The sequence below is a fragment of the Copidosoma floridanum genome, unplaced genomic scaffold (assembly GCF_036245765.1).
Source record: "Copidosoma floridanum isolate Cflo_tuat_1 unplaced genomic scaffold, Cflo_Japanese_pri ptg000021l, whole genome shotgun sequence".
Lineage (NCBI taxonomy): Eukaryota > Metazoa > Arthropoda > Insecta > Hymenoptera > Encyrtidae > Copidosoma > Copidosoma floridanum.
Window position 1 is genome coordinate 13,504,407 of NW_028321898.1, and position 26,871 is coordinate 13,531,277.

General features: G+C 32.6%; 1 protein-coding gene and 1 pseudogene across 1 annotated transcript in view; one reads left to right on the plus strand and one right to left on the minus strand.

The window, feature by feature from the left end:
* Positions 1-26,871, plus strand: part of sv (paired box protein shaven) — a 265,433-nt gene that overhangs the window by 202,260 nt on the left and 36,302 nt on the right. The window contains exons 6-8 of the mRNA XM_089594368.1: positions 922-982; positions 1,022-1,252; positions 25,734-25,829. Of these exons, the coding sequence (XP_089450494.1) occupies positions 922-982; positions 1,022-1,252; positions 25,734-25,829 (388 nt within the window). The remainder of the gene's footprint in view (positions 1-921; positions 983-1,021; positions 1,253-25,733; positions 25,830-26,871) is intronic.
* Positions 17,655-18,266, minus strand: LOC149374124 (uncharacterized; annotated as a pseudogene).

Genomic DNA, 26,871 nt, shown 5'->3' on the forward strand with positions numbered 1-26,871 from the left:
ATCAGTTCATTATAATTTCACTAGTTGGGCACAGAAAATACGAATCATTAAATAGATCGTTCAATTCCGATTCATGAAGTCATTGAATCTCATAATAGTAGTTACAATAAACTTTGTTTTTTTATGACTATATTTATTTTATTTTCAGTATTATAAAGTAAAAATTAATTAAAAAATAATTCATATTTCAATTTAATTTTTTTTTAAAGATTTCGACGAATAATGGCAAAACATTGAAAATTATTTAAATCGTGCTTAACAAACATCAACATTACACTTGGTAGTTCTTAAAGCAATCCAAATCGTTATATTAAAAGTTGAGCTCTTGAACAATACGTTCAAAGTTGCGTTAAGAGAAGTTATGGCTATTTGTTAATGCATAAAGATACTGCAATGTCTACCATGATTCCTGTTATTTCATTTGTATGCCAAGCTTATGATGTGTAGTTCTACCATGTCAGTTTATTACATGCAAAAAAAACGATTTGAGTAAAAATAGTGAATGCTCCGATATTAAAAATGTTTGAAAATAACTTTATTTTAATGGTAACAAGTACTTAATATAAGATACTTACAAACAAAATGTTAAAAATGTATTAAAAAGTATTGATTCAATGTACTAACCTCATGGATAGAGTAAAAAAAATGTAAATTACTCAAATAACGTTGTATAAAATATAATAAGTATTTATTTTCGTTATACTTTGAGACTATTTTAGTTGTAGGTCCATAAAGGAAGGGGGTAATTAAGCCATCATAAGTAAGTGGGGTTGCGGTACATGTTTTGGGATACTATGGGGGTAAATAAAATGGCCCACTCGAATTTCCATACGGGATAGGTAGACGTGCATGTATTTATACGAACAATGACCATAAAAATATGTTGATTTTACAACCTCACTTGTTAATTTTTATATACAGCCGTGGTCCAGCAAGTGGAGTATAAAAGATGAAAACAAGCTTCTTAACGAGCTTGGTACGGGTACTGACACAGCAACGAACCCAGGTGGAGAAAGTCTAGGAGCTGGAGGAGGACGTGAAGGAAGTGGAGGAGGAACAGAGCCTGTGGCTGGTAATGGGACTGGTAGCGTACCAAATAGTGGTAGTACGAACGTTTACTACGACCACACCAACTTTTCTGGTAGCGCCATAGCTACCTCAACGGAGCTCTACGATTCTCTTGGAACCATCAGCACGATATCTCAAGCGCAAACGCCCCACCTTTACACACCATCCATAGGGAGTTCTATAGGTGAGTCCGCACATTCACTGTGAATACTATTAATTTTTGTTCTACTTTTATCCTCATTTTTCTTTAACGTTTTTTCTGTCTCATAGAAATTTTTCTTTTATATTAACTTTCACTTTCTTCTCTCTTCTCTATGTAGGTACATGTCTCTATCCCTCAACAAGTCCCTTCCTTCAATTCATTTCTTGTTCAATGCAAGCCTAGATTTAGTATGAAAGAATTAGCTTCAAATCCATTGAAATATTCAGAAAATAATAGTGGCATGAAAAAATTATTACTGCAAGTTTTTTGTATTCATAACAAATTGTAGTACTTTCAAACACCTAAGAAGTTCAGCAAAGGCCCCAAAAAATGGTAAAAGTGGCAGAGACAGGTTTTTCGCACCTAGAAAAAAAAAACTAAAAATCGTACAAAAAAATCAGTTGTAAACTTTTCGCGAACCGCTACACAGAGAAACAAATAACTGTAATTTTTACCGTGAAAGCAACTGTAAAAGTGTGACACTGCGACAGTCACTATATTTTTTACCGTAGCTTAGGGGTCATTTTTGTGCCAGTAAAATTTGTCTTGAAAAGACCATAATTTTTACCGTGAAGCAACTGTAATTTTTACTCAGCTGTTAAGGTAAAGCTAGGGTCACGTGGTACAGAGAAGAAGCTATAGGACTAGGGCTTCACGCAAGACCAAAAAATATCTTGGTCTTGTCTTGGTCTTGTCTTGGTTTTCGAGACAAGAGTCAAGACAAGAGTCGAAAAAAAATTTCGAGACAAGACCAAGAGTCAGAAGACCAAGTCTTGTCTTGACAAGATTCTTGGTGACCGTACTCAATCTTATAACTATAATATAGTATACTCATTTCTGGTAATTTAATTTATTGTAATGTAAGCCAATTGAAAAAAAAATTACATAAAATGATTAAAGTTTAATGTACATGAATAAGAAATAACAAATTAGGATAAAAATGGTGTGATTCAATACATACAAACAAAATAAAATTCATAGTAAAATATTTAAATCGATTCCGCAAGTATCTTTCGCTAAGGCACTTTTAACCCATGAGTTCAAGCACAGCAAACTGCGAAAGGTTTAAACCTTAAGGTGGTTCTTTCATAAAACGATTATGAACAGAATAGTATGAAATCTTACTAAGCATTTTTTACTAAAAGTTGTAGCCTAGCTATTTATTTATTGAAGATAATTAAGTAAAAAACCGACACAATAAAGCATATGCAATTCCAAACCTGCTGCTATCTTGAAAAATATGTGTTTACAGACTTAATTAAAAGATATTAATAAAACACAGGCATACATTTTTGTTTCCTTTGTTGAAAGCATAGGCAATTTGCACTGCTGGGATTTTGAGGTTTACGGCGAATTTGAGGTCATCATCCTTACAAACTGTTATATCGTATATTATGATCTAAAATTTTGAATCAGTACTTAATTTGCCTCAATAAACAATATTAACAAATAAGCTTTTAAAAATTATGCAGCAGTATTAAATACCAACTCGACAGTCACACCTTTGACTCGGGAGTCATGAAAGAACCACCTTAACGAGGTTCTCCTGTTAGTGATTATTAGTGAAGCTTCCAAAAACATGCGTTTATCTGGAACTGATGACGAGAGTATACTTTAAATATCACGTGTCGTTCTTGCTAAAGATAAATATAAATTTTCGTGGTCCCACCACCAATCTACTACATTGATTTCCGCTGTAGCTCCTAGTACTTCGTAATAGATTTGGAATTAATTTTGCCAGGATCAGCCACTTGTTTGAGTATATAAAGAATTATTGCTAAAATTTAAGAACTTCTCTTCAATGTCAATGGAATCGCTTTCTTCACTTGAAAAGTCCCCAAAATTTGATTCACAATGCTAAGATTTGAATAGAGCTTGGAATTTTTCTACACTTGTTTGTTTTAGATTTTTTCCCCAATCAATCGCATCCTTCTACTTTATGTCTTGGATCTAGGATCAAAGATAGGCAGTAGATCTAATTTGTCTTCGTATAATGTGTGTGTGTGTGTGTATGTAATTTTCTCAATTGTACTTTAGCTAACAACCAAGACAAGACCAATACAAGACAAGAGTACATTTACCAAGACCAAGACAATATTGCCCATTTTCGAGAGTTTTCAAGATCAATACAAGAGTGATGCTAATATTGGTCTTGTCTTGGTCTTGTGAAGCCCTATTTAATAAATAGGACAGAGTAGACGTCTGCTGCACCTGCTTAATCTGCAAATTAACACATCTTATGTTGGTATTTGTCAGCAGAGTTAAAAATTAAAAATTTGTAAGAAAAACAATACCTATACCCACGTTCATACCATTCACTAACGTGTTTAGCTGTTGAAATGAAAATATTGTGATTGAAATTTATTGATAAACACAATTTTACTTAGTAGTACATTTTTTACAGGAAAGTTATTGTCCTTAGATGTATTTACAAATTATGAGGCAATGCAATCACCCAAGTCTGTATCCTGGTACTGGCAAATTATCTAACAAGTATCAACAAACAGGCGTTTCTACCTCTATTGCGTGTGGGTTTGATTATCACTGGGCAGGATAAAAAGGACGTTTATGAGCAGACAAAATTGCTTTTCTTTTTAGATTAAACATTCACACTGTAATTATTTGCAATTACTCACATCGCTTGTATAAATTCAAGACGTGTCAATTTGCAGATTAAGCAGGTGCAGCAGACGTCTGCTCTATCCTATAGCTTCTCCTCTGTACCACGTGACCCTTGCTTTACCTTAACAGCTGAGTAAAAATTACAGTTGCTTCACGGTAAAAATTATGGTCTTTTCAAGATAAATTTTACTGGGATAAAAATTACCCCTAAACTACGGTAAAAAGTATAGTGACTGTCGCAGTGTCACACTTTTACAGTTGCTTTCACGGTAAAAATTACAGTTATTTATTTCTCCAAGTAAGAAAACTAAAAAAAGGTCCTTTCGTAAAATGGCCATAAAAAATTTTTGGCGCAACGTATCTTCATTTTTTAAAAACGCTTTTGTTCGTCAAGAGTTCATCTATAAGATCTCCGAATGCCGTTTCATTTAACTACAAGCAAGTATGTTAAACATTAATGGTAAAAAAGCGGTCCTTTGCGTTCGGCGCACTAGGCTGGGTAGTGGAGTGTCGGCGGCTCACCCGACTGAGCCACTTAAGTGAGCCTTGATTCTTTTCATTTTAAAACTATGCAACTTTTTTTGTATTGAACCTTTTCTTGTTCAATTTTTAGTTTTTTTCTTTTCTAGGTGCAAAAAATCGGTTTTTGCCACTTTTTTGGGCCTTAGCTGAACTTATTAAGTGTTTGAAAGTACCACAATTTCTTATGAATACAAAAACTAACAATAATAATTTTGTTATGCTTCTATTAATTTCCCTATATAAAAAGCTAATTCCATCATACTAATTGTCTAGCTGCACTTACCACTCGTAATCTTTTTCTAACATGTACTATGGAGGATAACGTAAGGTAAGGGTGAGGTTACACGGAGTCTGCAGATTGCCAGACTCCACGTAATCTCACCCTTGAGGCAAATCTTGGCTTTTTTATAATTCTCATGTTCAATTTTGCATTTATTAAAGCTACACAAGATACTGTATTTTTAGCGTATTTTATGTATCTTTTAGAAAAGTATGATGTTTAAGCATTTATAATATTTATATTAACTTATACTAAGGAATGAGTAAACAGCCTAATTTTTTTGTAAATAACTTTTGAGCTTATGCATGGGGACTGCTTTTTTTCATTTATTATGGTAAATGGGTTTCTAGACTCATTTTATTGGCATGCTTGGCATAGTTATTGCATGAACATATAAAAGTAACTTGGCAGTAGTTTAGTTGGCAGCGATCTTTTACATGCTTCACTTATTCTTCGCACAAAATACTAGGTCCCCTAAGCTGATGCATCATAATTTTTCTGAATTTTAAGAAGTCTGGAGGAAACTCTATTAAACTCATATTTTAGTACATTTTCCAATATGGCTATTAAACTGTCGTTTTTTGAAGTTAAACTCCTCCAAGCATGTAAACTATTAGTTCACGGAAACCAACAGGAACAGCCGTCACAAAAAAGGTTTACTGACGAAAATGGAAAAACATTTTTCACCATTATTTTAATCTAAATTGGAAGTGGTATTGATTTAACATTAGTCACATAACAACTAATCTATAAATACTTAAACACTAAGAATACTGTAAATTACCTATTTTTTTTCATTGTAAGAGAAAAAAATTTAAAGAGGCAATAATTGTTTGTGCAATAATTATAATATAGAGTACATGACTTGTGCTTTTTTTTCATACTCCAACCTTACTTTTTAATACAAACGTTATAAGTTTTATGTGTAATGTTTAATTATTGGAATAACTTTTTTTGTGATTTAATAAGGAGGGCACAATTATATAGCTACGTATTTGCTGTTACTAACAAACGCTTGGAACATAAGCAGTAGACAAAATACTGTCAGAGTGTACCTGCTAGGCCCTCTGCGATTCGCCAAAACAGTAAATACATCGCAGTTGTTCAATTTCTTTACACGACACTTGCAACTTTGCATGCGAAATTTCTTAATCGTAAAATATCATCACTATTACTTACTATTGGTACCCTCTCATTTTATAAAACATAGTTAAAGTTGTGCTTTTGTCATGGCTCCCACGAGTTACTAACCTTTAGTTCGGTTTAACATTATACTTAGTGTATTTTTTAACTTTACAAAACAATAACCACTACTTGAGTTAGCACTACTAGCTTTCTAGATTTCGCACATGCATTTTTATTAAAAAGGAGATCAAGAAAGGATGAATTGTCCTATGTAGATTATTACCCAATTTAATCTACATGTTTGTATTCATAGAGTATTTGTAGGGATGAGAAACTTAGAGAAAAATACGTCAGACCTGAAACATTTTTTTTTCTATAGACCCTAAAAACCGGACATTTCTAATCTTTTTTCGTTCATCAGACTTTTATTCAAGCTATTCTTTGTAAAAGTATTGGTGGAGGTAAAGGAACTCCGATTGATTGTTTTTTTTGTCGATGCTATCATTATTATCTGGGCTATATTGAACTAATGATATCATACCTTTAAGAAGTTAAATTTTGCCACTTTAGTAAAAACTTTCCTTAAAATAACTTTATCGCTATTTCTAAATAAGTAATAAACTTAATTTTAGTACAAATGAACATTTATAAAAAATTTGTTATCTTATATTACTCATTATTATGTCATTATTTATCAACATTTATCAACATTATTATTTATTAGAAATGGATCAAGAAACTAACATTATACAATACTTTATAAAATTTTTAGAAGTCTTACAGGCCTGAAAATTGAGAATTGATTATTAATACAAGATATGAGGAAATCTAATCCAACTTCGCCTTTACGCATCCCAAAAAAATTTAATTTTCTAAACTTTAGGCTTTGTGATACGCTTTTTCCTAGCACAGAAGATTATATTCTTTTTTTGGAAAATTCTGTGTAAGCAAGGACTTGTACTGCCTTATTAAACCAGCTTCTCGTTTTAATTCTGTACAACATCAAGTGTCTTTTTTGTAAGAAATCTGTCTTAATAATTAAACTAGACTTTATTCCACAACAGAACCCAATTATTAAGAAAGTGACGCTAATAATGTAGTTTTCAACTGAAAAATATGCAAATAACTTCCATTGTTTTCGAGTTAAAAAAAAATTACTATGAAATTTTGTGTTGATAGTTTACCATCTTACGTTAAATATTAAACATAACATTAAAAATATCATATAAATAACTACAGATTATAAATAATTTATTAATCAGACATCACAATCATTTCCTTGTAGTCCGGTAGTTCAAGCACGAAAAAATGGTGAATAAGAAAATTTCTGCCACCTGGAACGAAATCATTTTAATCGTTTACAAATATAGTCTAATTATTAGAAAAAATATTTTTGTTTAACAAAAGCGTTGGCTTCAATTGTTATTAAACAAATGTTATAAGCAAATTAGCGTATTTTACGATCGTTCAATAATTACTGAATTTTGAGACAAGAAAATATCTTCTTTTGTTTTGCAGGTAGTTTGCTGTTATTATTTACAAATTGTTTATACACACACGGATGAATGTATATTTCAATAATCAAAAAGTACTCAAACTTTAACGTCTGTGAGTCGTAGGTAAGTAATGAATGACATGCATTAATGCACCAACGGTGATGCCTGCAAAGAGTAAAATAAAAAAAATCAATTTTATGATATACTTAATACAATATTGATTTACGAATGATTTTTTTTCAAAATTTTTTTCTAATTGATGAATTCAAAAATTATTGAACAGTCGTAAAAAACGCTGATTTGTTTATAACATTTGCTAAGAGCATCGTATCAAAATCAATTTTTTTTTAAATACGTAGAAAACTATTTATTTTTGTAAGAAATTAATTGCGTTTTACTATACCTAAAATTAATGAAGTTGTAAGCATTTATTTAATTGCAAGAACTATTGTTAAGAAAAGGAGTCAAAATTGAAAAAAAAATTTTTTTTCTATAGCATTCACGTTCTTTATATTCTTGATAAAATACCGTAGGAATTTTGGGTCTAACTCATTTTTACGCTTTGAGCGAGCTAATGAATTTTTAAATTAACAATTTAATTGTGATGTCATTTTTTCAAATAAACAAAAAGCTTGTGCACATTAACACCGTTCCATACGTATCACTCGGTAAAACCTAACACTACAACACCTAGTCAACGATTTAAAAGGGAAGCATACTGTAAGTAAGAGAAAATGACGCTCTTAGGCCGATAGCTATTAATTACAATTTCTGTCAACATTTTCCCTTGAAATTAGGGTTGAGAGGGTCGTAATTCATAGTAAACCGTAAACACTTAGGTAGAACCATGGATGGTCCTCGATTTAGCTACGAGACCTTCCTGGTGCCCAAAGTATACGTCCTTTTATACGAATGCTCTTGCTGAGCCTGAGATCAACATTTTAGTCCCAATTACCATTACGGTTAATTTTAAAATAACGATCTACTGGCAGAAATTTGCCTTAAGTTGCCAATAATAGTTGACGAAATCACCGAAAATATTTCCACTAACAAAAATTACTTGAAAAAAAAAATAATTTTGGAAATACTAGATTTAAATAAAAGTAATGTAAGAATGTCATTTTTTATCATCTAAAGCAGTCAATGGAACAAAAATCAAAAGCTTCACTGTATCATGAAAAGAAGATATAGCAGATTCTCTTGATCTGAGAGACATAACACTGTAGTAATAGTATTTATATCTAATGCATAGTTTTTACGTATCTTATATCCCTAATCTCTACCTTCCTAATTTTTTTTTTTCCCGTAATTAATCTCCTTTTCTCCAAGTATGCGAGTCTTTCGTGCGGACCTGTTGCAAAGTTTGACATAGACGACGCGGTTACCCATCCTACTGAGTACTTTTTACAGGGCGCAGTGATTGTCTAAATTACACCCAAGCTAACATTAAGTTTAATAGAATGATCCTTTCTTATGAACCACCTATAACTCACTATACTGATCAAACATTTTTTTTGAAAATGAACTAAATTGCCAACAAAATTCGTTGGCACCATAGAACAAAAAAAAATCGCCCAGCCTAGGTCCAAATCTCCATTTTGGCGATAAATCGCCAGTACTGGCCATACCACTCATCGTCGTTCTTCAAGCTACCACCACTGTCCTCTCCTCAAGCCATTACCCTTCTCTATACCTCTTATCTTCTCTTCCTCTTCGTTTTAAACTAAATATCTTACTTCTCCAGATCCTGGTCCTTAACGGTCATGGTAAAACTAACAGATATTTAAAAAAAAAAAAAATTTATTTTGTAAGTAGCCTTCAAAAATCCACAAGATTTAAAAAAAATGTGTTCCTTGTTGTAACTGTAATTATATTTTTATTACTTAGCAATCTTTATTCTAGCTTTTAAAAGATATTCAAACTAGGAGTAAGGGTTTGCTTAATATTTGTAAAATTAAAAGTTTCTCCCTGTTTCCAAGTATTCACAACCTTTTCTAGCATATTCTATGTTCAAAAACCTTAGGCTGACAACGATACTGCCATTTAATGTACTAACATCAAACATTGTCGATTGGTATCCAAAATGACAGCGAACTTAATGTAGAGTGGCTTTATATTCTTAATAATATTTCCAACCGTTCTACTCTGAAGAAGATTTAGGATATTTTTAAATTGTGTATAACCTTTAATCTTACAAAGTTAATAACTTTCGCTCCTTGGTTGAACTTTTTAAAAAAATTTACGTTATTACGTAATAAAAATATAATGGAGGAGCGGATCACCCCTAAAAAGTGGCTTAGAAAATGAGAAATCGACCAACCTCGTTCTAGCTTCTAAAAATACTTAATCTGTATGAGGGTGCAGAGAACAAATATTATATTATTTTTATCTAAAATTAGGATTTCATAGTCAGAATTGACTTTCAAAGTGAAAATACGGAAAAAAAGTTTTTTTTTAGTTCAACTCGATGGACCTTAGCAATAAGCAAATATTTTTCCGTAAAAATTCAATTCCATACGGCTTTTGAATAATTTCTTAAAATAACTACATAGATCCCAAAGTATCAAAACCTTTTGAGGCATGGTAGGAAATTAAAAAAAGTTTGATTTTGATTATGTGACTTTATGCATACTTTTTCAAAAATCATGTTATAAAGTTTATAATTCTATACTTGTTAATATACAGTAGCAGTGGCCTCCTCGTATCGACTTTGCTCAAGTTTCACTGTGTACAGCACTTTAGTGTTGACACGTAGTGTAAAACGTTTTTAGTTTAAAATTTTGCATCTATTCTTGAGATTTCTTGAAATAAAAAACTTCTAAAAAATTAAATTTTTGTTTGTAATCTATGTAGTTTTGGTCAAAGAATAAGGTATAAAAGGTAAAAAAAAAAGTTTAATGATGCCGAAAATGACAGTGCGTTTCTTGTGCCCTAAAATAGTTGTTGACCCTGAAAAAGAAGCCGTTGATTTAAAGTTTCTCACGTTATATTATATAAAAAGGGCTATTTGTTATAGCTGTCAGAATTCAAAACTGATATGAAAATTCACAATCAAAACATTTTTTTTTTAAATCAGAAAACTTTACTTCCAGAGCATAAGGTCCTGCAGCCTCATCTCTCTATTTTTTAACGCGACGATGAATACAAATACATATTATTCTACTTTATACATAACTATATACTCCTTCCACTTGCTCCTTAGTCATCATAATTAATATTAAAAAATAAACTTGGTATAATGGAGCATGACTATTTAATGTATTGCGGAGCTCAGTCGTTTTGGTAATATAAGGTGGAGATTCGCTTGTGTCACTCAACTGTTAAAGACTTTGCCATTGACTCAAATTTATTTCTCATTAGATTTGTCGAACGGATACCCTGGAAAGGATCAGTGGCATCTGGTTGAATGCTTAGAGTTAGAAGGGTTATTCAGGGTCGTAAATAGCTGGAGTACCCATCCTTGCGGTGAACCACTCCACGCGTAATGTAGGTCAGTGAATGACTGACTTGGTTTAAAAGTGGCAGACTTTAAATGGTCTATTAGTGGGTAAACTGTTGTCACAATTCGATTTAAAATATTTTTCAGAAATAGTTGTAAGAAAATATTTGTTGGCGAGATAATTTAACGTTAGATAGATCTGAAAAGGACCGATAAAGTAAATGGTGGTTTAATCAAAAGATTTATGATGGCTCTAAACAGGGCCAGTGGTTCAGTTTTATTCTTTCATTTACAATTTTAGTTCAGTCTTCAATAAAAAATTTGTTAGAGTGATCCTTAAATAGACTTACCAGAAACGTTTTCAGATATTGAAAACCATGCAAAAAATTTTCTCAGTTGATATGGCAGCATAACGTTACAAGTTTCTTTAAATATTTAATATATTTGAGAGTCGTGTTTAACTTAACCTAAAGCAATAACAATATCTCTAAACATACTGTAATGTATGTTATCAACTGTTTTTAAACTTTCTAAAGATTCAGCTCTACTTGCCCGGTTTAAAATTAATAAAAAAAGAAAAACAAAAAAAAAACAGTTAGAGTCCTTAGGTAACACTATTTTGAGTTGCCCTATTGTTAAATTACGTCTAACTTTTTCTGTTGTAATCCAAGTTTTTATCGTCAAATTGAAACAGTAACATTCTGGAATATTAACGTATCTAATTTTTGATATGAAACTATCTATTTTATTTTATTTAAACCTAGCCGTTAATGCTGTTTTGACATTTTCTATAGCTTTAAACATATTATTTTTTTTTGAAAAACTAAACTGAAAAGTTTCAGTCAGAGGCTCATAATATTTGCAGCAGTTGTGACTAACTGAGCCCCTTAAGATTGTTTTCCTTAACTTGCTATTATTGCATGAGGTGCCTGGTATTATGCTACGGATGCTAGAGTTTAAAACGCCTTTTTTCGTGACACTTGGCCATCTTCACGATTAAGGACAGAAATCAGCGTGGGTGGCAAATATAACATTGTCAGATAAACGAAAAAATATAATGTAATAATCACATGCATTCAAAATTATTTGAACGTAACTCAAGTGAATACTAGTATTTTTATTTCTGTACTATATGTACATATTAACTGATAATACTTTTATTTTATTTAATTAATGTACTATAAGTACGTACAAATTTTTCTGCATAAAAAGTCAACCGATACTGCTTTTTATCGAATAAATAAAGAGAAACTATTTTCGAACTTCATTGTCAACTCTCCAAATTGAAATCAGTGAAAATGATTCAAATCCAACAAATTTTTATTGATTTTAAATTTAACTGTAGCTACCTAACAGACCATGAACGTATTCTCAAGCTCATCTAATAAAAACTATCTGCACTTTTAAACTCAATGTATACACGGTCGAATTGCCTATATAACAAGATACTTGAATAGTATAGACCAATGAGGAATGTACGATGAAAGCTTAGCTCAGAGGGCACCGGGGCTACTTGTTTCTGATTTATGTATGTATTTGTATATCCGTGAGACGGTCAAGAGTGTGTATATATACATGAGGGTATTCACGGATACACGAATACATACACAAATTAGGATTGAGTGGCTCTGGCGTCCTCTGAGCTAAGCTTTTACCATGCATTTCTCAATGACTACACAGAGAAAAATAGTGTTAAAAAAATTATTATAACTGTACTAAAAATTACTATATTTTTAGTAAAGCTTAGCTATACTACCCTGATGACCCAAAATTATTACGTTTAAAATAACTTTTATTATATTTAAAGTAATTTTTATAATGCAGTGGCCATACAAAAATTATTTCACGGCATAATAAAAATAAGTAGTAGTAGTAGTAGTATTAAGATTTCAACGTATACCCATTTGCAGGGTCTTTACGTATCCTAATATCCCTAACCTTTCCCTTGTTCTTTTTCCATAATTACCATTCTGTTTCCCCAAGTATGCGAGTCTTTCGTGCGGGCCCCTTGCAAAGTTCCCCTCAGACGACTCGGTCATCCATCCTACTGAGTACTATTTACAGGGCGCAACGATTGTCTCGAGCATACCCCAGCTATTATCAAGTTTAATAGAAAGGTATTTTTCCAATAAACCATCTAACTCGCTGTACCGACCTTTTTTCATACCGACAGTGACTTTACCCGATGAGCTGGCCAGGTGTTGGCTTTCCTTTGGAAAGAAAGCCCCTGGAGGTCCAGGCATCACCAGAAAAATCGCCTATCTGTTTTAAAAAAAATCGGATTGATGGTTTTTCGGATGGGTACTTATCCCATCGAAAAAGACCGAGAAAAAATCTCGACAATTTTCGACGGGAATCGAACCCACGACCCCTCGAGTATCTCCGGCTATGAGGCTAGCACGCTAACCACTAAGCCATCGAAGCTCTCCAATAAAAACAAGTATGTCTAACATAGTCAAAATTGTGATAGTTCAATTTTTGTTACACAACATAGTAAATTTTATTGTTATCGTTTTAAAACGTACTACATTTTAAAGTAGAATTTGCTATGTGACATAGTAAAATTTTTCATTCCACTGCATTGCTATTCAGTAGGGGAGGGTGGGGCACTGCCAGTTCTCTAAACTGTCGAAGTTATTGTAACATAACTGTTTTGAAATTAATGATTAAAAAAACATAGTTTCAAAGAAAAATATCTTAAAAATATAAACCTAACCCTCGAAGATATTTTAAAATTGATTGTGTACGTAATTAATGAAAATATAATTCTTATGAGAGCGGGGTGTGGATACTAAGGTACAGCACGTTATGGGACAGGGACCGTCTGGCATTACGATAAGGTATTTTTTACTTCCCTATATAGGTAGGTACCAGATGTAGCTAAATTTAATGCAGTATTTGTGATTATTCTTAAAAAGGAATAAAGTTTAATGGATCGAGGGAAAAAGTAAAGAATGTATAATCACATTCATCACACCTCACTTGAGGTATTAATATATATTTTCTAAATAATATTTTTTTAATACAGGTGCATGAGTCACATGACCATTTTTTTTTTGTTACTTAAAACGGGACATTATGTATATATATAGTGCGTGCACACCCACTCACAGATATAAAGAGATAGGAGAGAGAGAGAGAGAAAGTATGAAAAAAAAGATTTTTTATTCTGAGGGGGCTAATTTCAAGGTTTATTAAAATAATATATAATAACAGCTAATAACATAACATCAAACAATTTAATATCAAACAAAATAATATCAAACAATTTCGTCGAAAAAGGAACCAAACTAAATATTTTTATATTTTTCTGACGAACATATTTTTTTTTAATAAAGATGGTGATGATTTGAAATAATAATAAAATTCTTGACAAGTCTTTTTAAAATTTACTTTTGTTATCAACATGGCTTTAAGAACATACACTTGAAGCTGAGTTTTTCCAGATGTCCACCATTTGTTCATTAAAGAAAAAACTCGTTCTACTGGTGCATTTGTTCCAGGCAGACACAATATATTCTATTAAAATACTAAAGTTTCTATGACTCAGATAGTGAGTGCGAAAGTGTGTTAATATTTCCACCCAACGACATTCAGTTGAAACATTCAAATCATTCCAATTGCTTACTTTTGGGGATGTTACGTAGTTAGATAATTATGTGAATTCATCGAATAATACTTGATCCTGATTACTATTATGTGTTCCTTTCGAATCAAAACATCTATTGACTTTTGGACGTTTTCCCATACGAGTTCTTTTCTTAAATTCGCCCAACCAAAGGTATCTAATTCTCTATAAGATGCAGTCCATTGATTTATATATTCATAGCTCGTTTTGTAAAACTCTACGGCTATAATCTTGACTGATTGTTCGTCAATACCAATACCATCCTTTTTTAGTAAAGTACGAACTGAGTATGGTAGAAACTGAGTTTTTTGTTTTTGGATCAAAGTTTCTTTTAGAATATTAATCTCACTTGCAGCTTTAACTGCCGAAATATTCTGGCCTTCGATATTTAACACAAATCGATGGAAGCTTGCTGACTGAGCGTGCAAAAAATACAGCCACTGTTCTGAGCTGGGATCTTCGAAAAATGTTTTTAATATTTTCGGACACTTATCAATGCTCAAAAAATAGTTTTTCAGTGGCTTATACATTTTTAAAATTCTTTCAAGGGGAGGCATAAGAGCAAGCCATCTGGTCTTGCTATAACCCAGCATTTTTTTTTTATTCAGTATCTGTTTCACAGCAAAACTCCTTTAGTGCTTCTACTCGTACTGTGTAAATATAAAAAAACGAATAAATTTTTATAATTATACATTCAAAGTCTATAGGTAAATTATCTGCAGCTAATTTTATGGCGTCGTGAATTATATGGGCTCCACACCCTATTCCTATTAATGGTTTTTCAAGCGATGATTTTAATTTTGCAAATACGTTATTGACTCCTCGCCTAGCTACTCTACCAAAATTACAGTTAGTGTTATCAACACAAAATGCCACGACTTTTGTAGATAATTTGTTTTCTGTCAACACTCGAAGCACGTAATCAACAATAATATCCGAACTTTCACCGGGCTGATCATGGAGATCTAAAATTTTTACTTGTACCCCTTCATATGGTATAAAATAACGTACTAAGACAGGAAAAATCTTCTTGCTGCCATAGTTTGAAGCATCGGTTGAAATTGTTATAAAGTGAGATTTATCAAGATCGCTTTTTTATTCTTCTATCCCTGCACATGCTAAAACATTTACAACAATGGCTTCTGTGTTTGTGCGTGCGCAACTAAATTTTTGCTCAAAACATTTTTGAATTAACATTGATGCACAATCATTGGAACGAAAACTGTGATTTTCTCGTATCGTGTGTTAGGCCCAGACGCCTTCTGCCGCAGCAATATCCAAATCATTTGAAGTTGGTGCATCTGATTTCATAAAAAAATTTAACATAGACGAACTGGAAGCAGCTGCATGATCAGCATTTTTATGTTTTTCCGATCTGAAATGCTGTTCTATATCACTAGCCCCGCCATGAGAAACACTAAAGTCCGTACGACATTTTTCGCAACTAACATCTGAGGGATCACTTCGTTGCTTTATAAAAGGGTATTTTGCTTGTAAATTATTATTAAAAGTGCACTTGCGCTTCGGCATGGTTAAAACTTACCACAAACACTGTCAATTTCCTGTTTGATCGAACCGAGCACTTGCCACACACGGAGATATTTTATTTATTAACTTTTAAGAATCTAGAGAAAAGATGTGCGATAAATTTAATAAGTTTATTTTATATTTAAAAAAGAAAAGATAGCGTTTATTTTACGAAAACGTACAGTAATCCGCTTTTGCGATTTTCAGTTCTGCTTTTGCTCATTGAAGGTTGAGACGTATCTAATCTAATTAATCTAAAGCTTTATTGTTACTGAGAAAGAGTACATAACATACATAGGAACATTATATAAGTATAAGTCTGCGTGTTGACATGATAAAGAAAGTTTAGGCCGATACTATAAATATCTATGGACTCGAAACAGTATAAATATAAGTTAACAGTTCGAATTCAGGGAAAATGAAATCTAGAGAAGACAATAATAGCTTAAATTTGTCTGTAAACATCGAAAGAATTCTCTCCCCTTTCGCATTCACCGCATTTAACGCGGTCTACGAAGCCACAGCTAGTAAGTTATGCCATTTCGAAAGCATCGATGGTGAAAACGGGACAATTAGCGTCCCGGAGTCTTCGTCCGGGACACCGGGACACCGGGACGGTACCCAGAAAAACGAGACAGTCCCGTTCAAAACGGGACGTATGGTCACGTTATGCATGACTAACTGTTTCTTAATAAACATTTTGGCAATAATCTTTACTAAAAAATAATCAGTCTCATAACTTATACGTATCGTAACAATTTTTTTCTAAATTAATGAATTTTTATCACTTACAGTGTTTTGGACATTATTTATATGATTTACAGATTTCATGATCATAATTCTTTAACTGATATTAATTATTATCCATTTTACAAATTTTTCAATTGCACACATTGAAAAGAAGCATTGTGAATCGTAAAATCATTTGTACTAAAATGAGAATGCTTATCACCTTAATCATCAGGGAAAAGTGTAGGAATATTTTTTATATTTATAAATTGATTAGAACTTTGTGAGATATCATTAGAATCCAACGCAATAGAATTAATAACAGACTCATAACTTGAAATCTGTTTGCACTTAGCTGCAGGCTCCTCATATCTTGGTATTTAGCGCTTAGTTGGTTTAGCTGTACAGATATTTTAAGAAGCTTTTTTAGTTGTAATGTCAGACAAAATCTTAGGCTTTCCTTTTTTCTTATTCATTGGTTCTTTTTTAATATTTTTCAGTTACCAGTAATCAAATTGTCTGTACATTCATCTGAAGTTATCACAGCAGCCTTATCTTTATTCGACTTTTTCTTAGCTCCACTTGTTTTAATTGCACTTGGTTTCACTTCAAGACTAGCATTACTATTAAAAAAAAAAAAAAATTGAGTAGTATTTCAAATAAAGTGAAATTCAAAAGACTCTGAATTTCAAAGTGTTCAATAATTTTACCACCAATTCAATTAAAGGCCTAGCTTTTCCTAAATATGAGATAGGAATAGTTATTGATAGTTCTGAATGATCAATATTATTGCTATTGATATCCAAACTAGGATTGTGCTGATTATTAGAAGGTGGTACACTGTCAACTTTTGCACTTAATGATCGATAAAATTCTAAGTTGACAAGTTTTTATTGTCTTTGAACAATCAATAACTTTGGAGCATGACTCTAAAAAAGTTACTTATAGTAAAATATCTATAAAATGTCTAGTTTCATAACTTACTAATATATGTTAAACTTTATAATGATTTTTTTTTAAATACCAGAAATACTCCCAGAATCACTGGAAGTAGAGTTTGAAGAGGGATTAAATACTGACTGTGTTCCTTTCAAATCAGCAACATCTGCTGTAGAAAGTACTTCTGCATTGTATAGATTAATTCCAGTTTTTTTGAAGGCGTTTAATGCAGTCTCGACCTTGGCTGCCATGTTAAGGGAATTACCAACCAGCGAAAAAATGTTCCTTAATGTAACTCGTTGATCTTTGCGTTGGAATGCCATAACTTCTGCTGTATAGTAATGGCTTACAGGTTTCGTGGAAGCAACGTCAAGTGGTTGAAGCTAGTGCGTGCAATGAGGAGGAAGACAGAGAATAACAACTCCATTATCTCTAGCCATTTCAATTACTTATAAATTTTTTACATGTGACGAGTAGCCATCTAGGACAAGAAGGACTGGATTTTCTTTTGAGGCATGAGAAAATGCTATGAACTTTTGGAACCACCGAGTAAGGATTTCTGATTGCATCCACCCACTTTTGTGGAACTCAGCCCAAGCTCCTGCTGGTTTTCCCTCTAAAAGTTCATTATTCACTTTTACTCGAAGGAAAATTAACATGATTGGCATAAATGCACCAGCTATAGACATACAAATTTCTACTGTCATTGTCTCTCCTCGCTCAGCAACAGTTAGCCCTCCTACTTGACGTGCCCCTTTGGTCGCAACAACTTTAGAGCTAGATTTGAGTACAACAGAGATGCCTGTTTCATTCACGTTGTATATATTTTGTGGCTCAAATTAATATTTCTTTATTACATCCGTAAACAACGAAAAAAACTCTTTCACTGCCTCTGGATTAAAACCATTAGTTCTCGCAGTCGAGGTACGCTGGCTTTTTCGAAGAGACAGTTTCTGTCACTTCATTAATCTTGTAAGACAGTCTTTGCCAGCAAGTCCTGAAAGAAATATTTCATTTCCTTATTATTATCAACATACTTATCTATATACATCAACATTAATTTGTGGCTACTTCTACATGTTATAAACAATAGCAGACGTAGCTAAAATACTTCTTAGGTTAGGTATACCTGTTTTTTGATTAAAGTTATGTTTAATTTTTAACTTTTCAGCTAGGCCATATGCTAATCGTCTCAAATCTACAGATGTCAGGCCCATCATTTTATTCTCTATCTTCCAAATGTACTGACATAAGGCTTCTTCTTGCTCCGGTGAAAAAATTCATTGGAAGCCTACGTCTTAACAAAACCATTGAAAAACAACTACGTTACTTTTACAAATTATTATTAGATACTTTTATTGTCAATATTTTGAATCAATACCTACTTGACTTTTTATTGGAGATAGTTTTATTTGCTGCTGTTACCCTATCCTGAAGTGTTGTCCTTGGGATACCAAATTTTTCAGCAGTATTTTTAATTGATTGTCCATTCTCAGAACATTTTCTAGAACTATCTGCATCCCTCCGTTTATTCAAGAACACTTTTTAAACCTTTTTTTATAATGTCTTACCATTCTGAAAACACTTTTTGATTGAGCTGTTAAATAAAAATAAACTTTAACCTAAATGTCAAGTGATCAGCTCACGAAACTTTTACTGCCTTAAACGCCTGCATAACTGTAACCATACACACAGCTTAGGCTGGCCTGTGCCCCACTTTAAGAGACCGACTACGTCCCGCTCAGTACTTTTTTTTTGTTTATTAAATTATTGTCAGTGTGCGTTGAGAAAAAAAAAAATAGCTCACTATAAATCAAAACTCACATCTTTAAACATACTACTATAGGGTTATATTCAATAAATATTTTAGTGTCAAATCAAACACTAAAAGTTCCAAAATACTACATGATATATACTGATATATGTTTCCGTCTATTTACAAAAAATATTACTTTTCTGTCGTGTAATTGCTTCAGAAGAATTGAGTAAACACTTTAAATAATTGTTTCCAAGTGAATTTGAATAAAAATATATATCTATGATTGAAGAATATAGAGTGTCAGAGTTACCCGACCAATGGTACTTACCCCACCCTCCCCTATAGTGAAAATTACTATGTTAGAAAGTAATTTCGTACAATGTATATAAGGTAAATGTCCCTATCAAGGAATTCTATCCCTATGGCGGAGCGATTTCTTATTTTTTGTACCAAAATTTTTATTGCTTATTTATAAGTTTACAAAAATTACAATAAATAGCTTAAAATATCTTTAAAACTTTTTTAAAAATTTTATCTGAATACACCGATATGAGAAGTAAATAAAAAATAATTTAAGAACGTGCACTTTCTGCATCTAAAATTTATGAGAATAAGTGACACTTACTATGAAGAGAGAGGATTTCTTTACCCATGCTGTAATAATTATAAAGCATTATATTAGCTCGGAGTTAAATTTTTTTGCATGTATTGAAGGTATACTTTAGATTTATACGTATAGTTTGATGAAAAACTGAATATTTTTATTAATTTTCGCACGTTCCGTTCCATGTTTATTGTCGGCCAAAATGTACATTAAACTAAACAGCCAAAATAACGCGTTCCTCATTACCTGCGTAAACAAGACATCTTGTCCCCATCGTGAAGCACACTTTACTGGTCGTTATTATAACGTATTGAACAATATCGCAGTGTTGAAAGTACTATTTGTTTGTTTAATAATATTAGATTTGCCATTGCTCATCTTAAATTAATTGGTAAGTAATGTTAAATGACAATAACGTAAAAACATAAAATTTAACCTTAAAACTCTATTCAACATAAAGTATCACTTATTTATTTTAGATTTAAGTATACAAAAATGGCAGACATGGGTGCCAAAAAAACAAAAAAAAATAAGCAGAGCCTTTAAATTTAAACTCTCCTGAGATACAGTTGCATTTCGACGCCTCGTACGAAGACCAGCACAGTTTAGATTTTTCAATGTTATTTTGAACAGGAAAATCTAAACTGTGCTGATCTTCGTACGAGGCGTCGATATAATATTTCACCTTAACTTGGTATTATACACCCCTACAAATTATTTTGAATAATCACATAAGAATTTCAAAAAATATCTTTCTCTCTGTTTCTCTTACTTTGTTTCAAACACTTCAAAATAATCCAACTTACACGAGAGCAATAAATCTTTGGAAATGTTTAACAACATTTTTACACTGCCTGAAAAGTGTTTGCCAAAAAAAAAGGAAAAAATTAAAGGAAAAGTAAAATTTGTCGCTGCATCCAAATCTAATCCGTAGTATAACATCCATAAACAAAAGGAAGATATGGAAGCTGAATAAAAAAGATGCAAAAAAAGAAGAATGATTTAGTTGTTAAAAAAAAACAGATATAGAAATCAAGGAGATCGAAATCAAAATGTTACAAAAAACAGGTAATGGAAAAAAAATTGCAAGAAAAAAGAAGTCTTAGAATGATACAAAGAAAGAGTTAGACTTGCAAATTAAAGCTATTTTATTAAACATCAAACAAGAAAGACCGTAGATAGTTTATTATAATTTATTTGAATCCAAAATTTTATGCTAAAATATGCTCAAACTGGAAATGTTTTATATTTACCAAAAACTATAATAAAAAAAATTTAACTAATGTAAAAAGGTAATAAGAATAAACAATAATTTTAAATAATAAAAAGAAATAAATACGAAATTTATAAATTAAAAAGTAAATCATAAATATTTTACCATGTCTTACCCCATCTCATTTATTATTACCTTTAAATTACTCATGAATGATTTGAAAGTTCTATGTATATTGATTTCAAGTCATGTTCCGTGATAGGGACAATGACTGTGGAACAGTGCTGCCTAACTACTGCAAACGTTCCGCTTAATGTACATTTCGATCACCTTCTAATTTATAACATAAATTTTTTAATTCTGCTTAAATTTTGATACATAACAGCAACCTACGTTCAAAAACAGATAACCGACCATTATTGATCGAAATTTTATGATTAAACGTTAAAAAATTTTTTTATCTGCAATAAAGGTAAATCGATAACAAAATTCGTTCCGTGGTCGGGACACTTACCTTAAGTATATATGCCTATTAAGTCTCAAATTTAAGGTTACACGAATGTAAATATTAAGAAAAACATATTATTTGATTCATCATGGTTAAAAATTAATACGTGCCAACAATTAGTTTTAAATTGGCTAACAATTTCTTGTTAATACCGTAGTCCACAGAAAACCCTTTTATTTTTTAATCTTTATGTACATTTAAACGTACCATCTTTCGTCCCTCACGACCAATCAGATCACGGCGTATTCTGTCGACAGCCACGTGGTACTGATCTTTTTAGGATAGGAGATCTTTACTGTTTTAAAGAAAAGTTATATATTTATACTAGTGTCCCCCCCCGTCTCGGTTTTGCTCAAGACTCACTAAATGGAACACCATAGTATGTTGACATATAATGTGAAACTTTTTCAGTTAAAAATTTTATATCTATTCCTGACACTTCTCAGATCAAAAATCTTCTTATTAAAAACACATTTGATCAGAATCCATACAGTTTATTTGGTCAAATAATAACCTGTGAAATTAAAAAAAATATAACCATGCTGAAGAGTATCTGTTCCTTATGCCATAAAATGATTGTTATCCTTAAAAAGCCGTTGATTTGCAGTTTTTTTCCTTGTAATCTATGAACAGGGCTTTTTTTTAAATCCATAACAATTCAAAGCTCACAAAAAATATGTAATTAAAAAACTTTTTTCTCTTATCTCACAACTTTAAACCAGAGCAACAAAGTTCTGGAGCTGAATCTTTACGTTTTTTATCACAAATACATATTCTACCTATTTAAAAATCTGAAAGATTCCAGAGATTATTACTATTAGGGTTATAGTGAAAAGCTTATCCCTCGCTTAATAAGATCTTTCGTCATTTTCTTGACGCCTAAGATTGTATTCATAAGATACATTTAAAGTTTTCCTTCCAATTCGACTTCTTGTGACTTTTAGAAGTGTTGAGATTCTTGTGAGTCCTAAAGGCTATTTTTTTCAACTTCTTAAAGTTGTTTTATATTTGTTGGTAAAGTAGTTCAACGTCCGATGGCCCTGAAGAGGACCGGTAAGCTTCTTAAGTAAAAACTTTCTTGACTGAAGTTTCCAGCAAACGTGATTGCCTCTATACCTCAGGGTGATCTTCTCTGGCATTTCATTGCAGCACCACACTGATAAGGAAGAAAACTACAACGTTTAAAGCTTGGGAGCGAGTAGGAGAGCTTTTTCCCAACGTCTCCTGACATAACGTCAAAGACGTTAGTGTCTAAAGCACCTTTTTTTTTTTGCAAACTCAATTGTTTTGGTAATCTAAGGTAGAGAGGTAAGTTCGTGATGCTTGCCTGTTGGAAACTGTCCCGTTGGCTCATGTTGATTATTTTTTCTTCATAGCTGTTAGGTTCTCCCAGCACTGACTTTGGAGAGAATCAGTGATTTCTGGTTGAATGCTTAAAGTTGAGAGGATAACATAGGGTCATCCGTCACCGGGTTTTCCAGCCTTGCGACGAACAACTCTGCTCGTGACGTCTGCCAGTGAATGGCTGACTTGGTTTAATAGTGGTCAGCTTTACATAGTCTTTTAGTTAACAAACCGTCTTCAGAATTCGTAGTCAAAATGTATTTGTTGGCTAGGTAATTTAAACTCAGGTGGCCCTTAAAAAAAACCAATGATATTGATGGTTAAGTAGGGAACGTAAATACTTACAATGGCCCTGAAAAGGGCCAGTGGTAAAACTTGCATCTATTCCTTATTATTATTCTTGATAATGATGGAGAGCCAGCTGCTGGTAGCTTGACTCTTATCCTTTGAGTTTCTGTGTACGTAGGCCGTACAGGAGGGAGGTTCGCCGCTGACTAACGAATATCTCGTCTTTAGGTCGTTCTCCAGATAACCAACCAACCATTGTTAGTCAGGAAAGTGGGCCTGGAGACTACCTTCTCTGTAGATATGCCGTTGGGACGACCAATAAGAAGAAGGCCATTGTGGCTGCCCGTACTTTTCAGGGCTGTCTTCCCTGGCTTGCATTTAATGTAGAAGATTTTCTGCGGTACCAGGTCGAATGGATAAACGGCCACAAAGCACTGAAGTGCTGGAGCAGGTTGAGCTCTAGCTAACGTTTCAAACACCTTTTTTTCGTGGCACATGGTTATTTTGGCTATCCAGGGTTAAACCCGATTTATTTCGCTTGCCCATGAAAGGAGAGTGTCATCGGTAGCCGCAATACCCAGCTGCACAACACTCTACTCTGTTTTTGGTGTAGTGCCGATGATCGACTACGATAATCGACATCTTGATGGGGCATCTTATAGCCACCTTTCACTATCTTTGATTGCGGGTGGCTTGAATTTTACCCCGACACCGCCTAGCAGATCCTACTGAACTGAATCGCAAAGCTAGCTTATTTTAGAAAAACTTTAAGCTTATTTATCGCTATTGTTATTAACTTTTTCAAGAAATAAACTATGCGATAACCATCTCGGAATCATCAAGAATCAGTATGCAAAATTTCGGCAAAATCTGTTAAGTAGTTTTCACGGTTAGCGATTACAATGGTTTTAGCGACTTTGCTTTATATATTAGGAAAATAGAAAGTATTGTTTGTATAAAAATGACTGATCAAATGTTTTTTTCGGCTTTTTTTTTAGGACACTGAATGTTAATATTCGTTCATATATAAATGTATATTTTTTAAGTAATCATTACATATAACAGAACCTGGAAATTGTGAAACAAATAATGTGAGGCTACAAATTCATTATAAAATCATACGAAATTTGAGATTACACAATGTATGTTTTGATAAGTCTGACAGTGACAAATGTGAAAAGTTTTCAGTAGTCATTTTAAATGTTTTTGTAGAGGCCTTCGATCTTGTTAATTTGATCTAAAATTCAATCAAATAATCTTTCATGAGGAATGTATAGTGAAAGCTAAATTCAGAGAGCACTAAGGCCACTCGGTCCCGATTTATAGATGTATAAGTGTATCTGTGGAAGTATATGTAGGGCACGGTGTAAAATATATTCGTTATGCGCCTATGTCAGGTGGCACCATTGAGTGAGAGAAATTGTCCCTCACTAAGATCGCCAGAATGCATGGAGTCTTATAGAAAAATTTTTCAACAAATTAAAAAGAAGGTCATTAAGAGTGAATGGACCAAATGAATCAGTGATTTTAGTGTGTCTTATGTTACTGTACAGTAATAAATTTTGTTTGGTGTTGCCATGTGTACTGCAAGATTGGAGAAAATGAAAATATATAAATATAAAGAAAATTAAAATATATATATATATTATAGTGCTTCACGCCCGGCTCCTATGTAGGGCACTACTCTGGAAACGTAACACTTGGGAGAAGGAAGGAAAGTGGGATGAGTGGCCTCCCATTACTCGGAGGGGGTAGGGGGAAAATAGGCAATTTTTCTGCGAGAAAGTTTCCTAAGTCCTCCTCGAGGAACATTGTGTGATGAAAAGGCACATGTGAAAATTCACAGAGGTACTTGCCCGGAAAAGTCGCACTGGCTGGGAATCGAACCGTGGTCTCCCCGCATGCCGACTAAGCCACCTCGCCAACTGAGCTCCCATGCGCTCGTAGTATATCTATACATGGTGGTATTCGCTAACACTAGTAGTATAGATATGTATAGCAATCAACTCTCATTCGCCATCTGCTGGCACATGAATGAAACAGCACAAATATTTCACAAAAAGTATGCTTACATGGGACCACCTCCTGTATATCTTACACCGTGACACTTACACGGTTATCCTAATACATTTATAAATTAGGGCCGAGTGGCCCTGGCACCCTCTTAGCTAAGCTTTCACCATACATCCCTCATTCAAAGACGTTTACTGTTGTAGTATTTTTTACAATCTTTTTAGTCCTGTACAATCTGCAAATCTCGATAGTCTTACTAAAAAACTTTAGATTATTAAAACCATCATAGTTTAAGATATTAGCCAATCAAGATCACTCGTATTGTATCTAAGACTTTATTTTTAACATAATAAAGAATAGTATTAAAATAATCAGTGGTAACATAAAAATTTAACGTCAAAGTTTGGGAATACTTGTATCATAGCAGATGGCCATTTGACACAGCTTACACAACTGACGATACAAGATTCAAAAATTAGCCAAACTATGGATGGGACTAACCTGTCACCTAATCATACACCCGGTGAGTCTACGATCTCTAAATTTTTTTTAATATTTTTAGAACGAAGTTTTTTATGTTGCGTACTGGGGGGGCTGAAATTTAAAAAACGACAGATTTTATGAGACGAAAGTGGCTTACTGGAAGTCTCTTCCTCTTAATTCATTGTGTTTTCCCCCTTACCCCGTCGCCCTCACCGTCAGTCCCCTACACACTTCCCCTCACCCCACCATATATCTTCCGACCGTGCTACGCTACTCTCCTCCACATCTTTGCCCACCATTCCCTTTTACACTCCCAAGCAATTAATTTTCAAACGAATTTTAATTTTATTTTCGCACAGTAATTTTTTTTTTACTTAAAATTGCTTTCTTCTAAAAAAAAAAAAAAAAAAAAAAAAAAATAAACACTTTCCAAAAAAGAGATTTGAACCTTTGACCTCCTGCATTTAAGTCGAGTATCTTACCCACTCTGCTACGAGCGCTGGCGACGATAGTAATTCGGTTTCTTGTACTTATCCGGTGGTTCGTAACTATAATATTTCATTTTTATATGCATTCACTGATGATACATTCAATTAATAATAAATTATTTATTTGATTATTTATTAATAACGAGGTTCTTAAGTCCCCTGCTTAAAGGGCTGGAATTTTAAAAACGACAAATTCACATACAACGGAAGAAGCTTATTAGAAGTCTCTTTCTAAAAAAAATTTTTTTTCTCAATAATTAATTAAAAAAAACAAAAAATTTAGTTAGCATAATTAGGGTTATGTAGATTAAATCGAATAAGGCGCGTTATTACGCATTAAATATTATTTTATGCATTTAATGCATAAAATACCAACCGATCTTTTTGAAACCTGATGTTTTTTGGAATTTAAATAATGCTTATAATTACTGTTATGAATAAATTATTTTATAAATAAATGAATTATTAAAATAAACATATACAATAGAGTCGCAAAACGTAACCATGGTTTTTAAGGACGCTTATTTCGAATTTGACAAACAAATTATATTAGAATGTCATATAATTATATAAGTATAGAAATTTACTAAATCA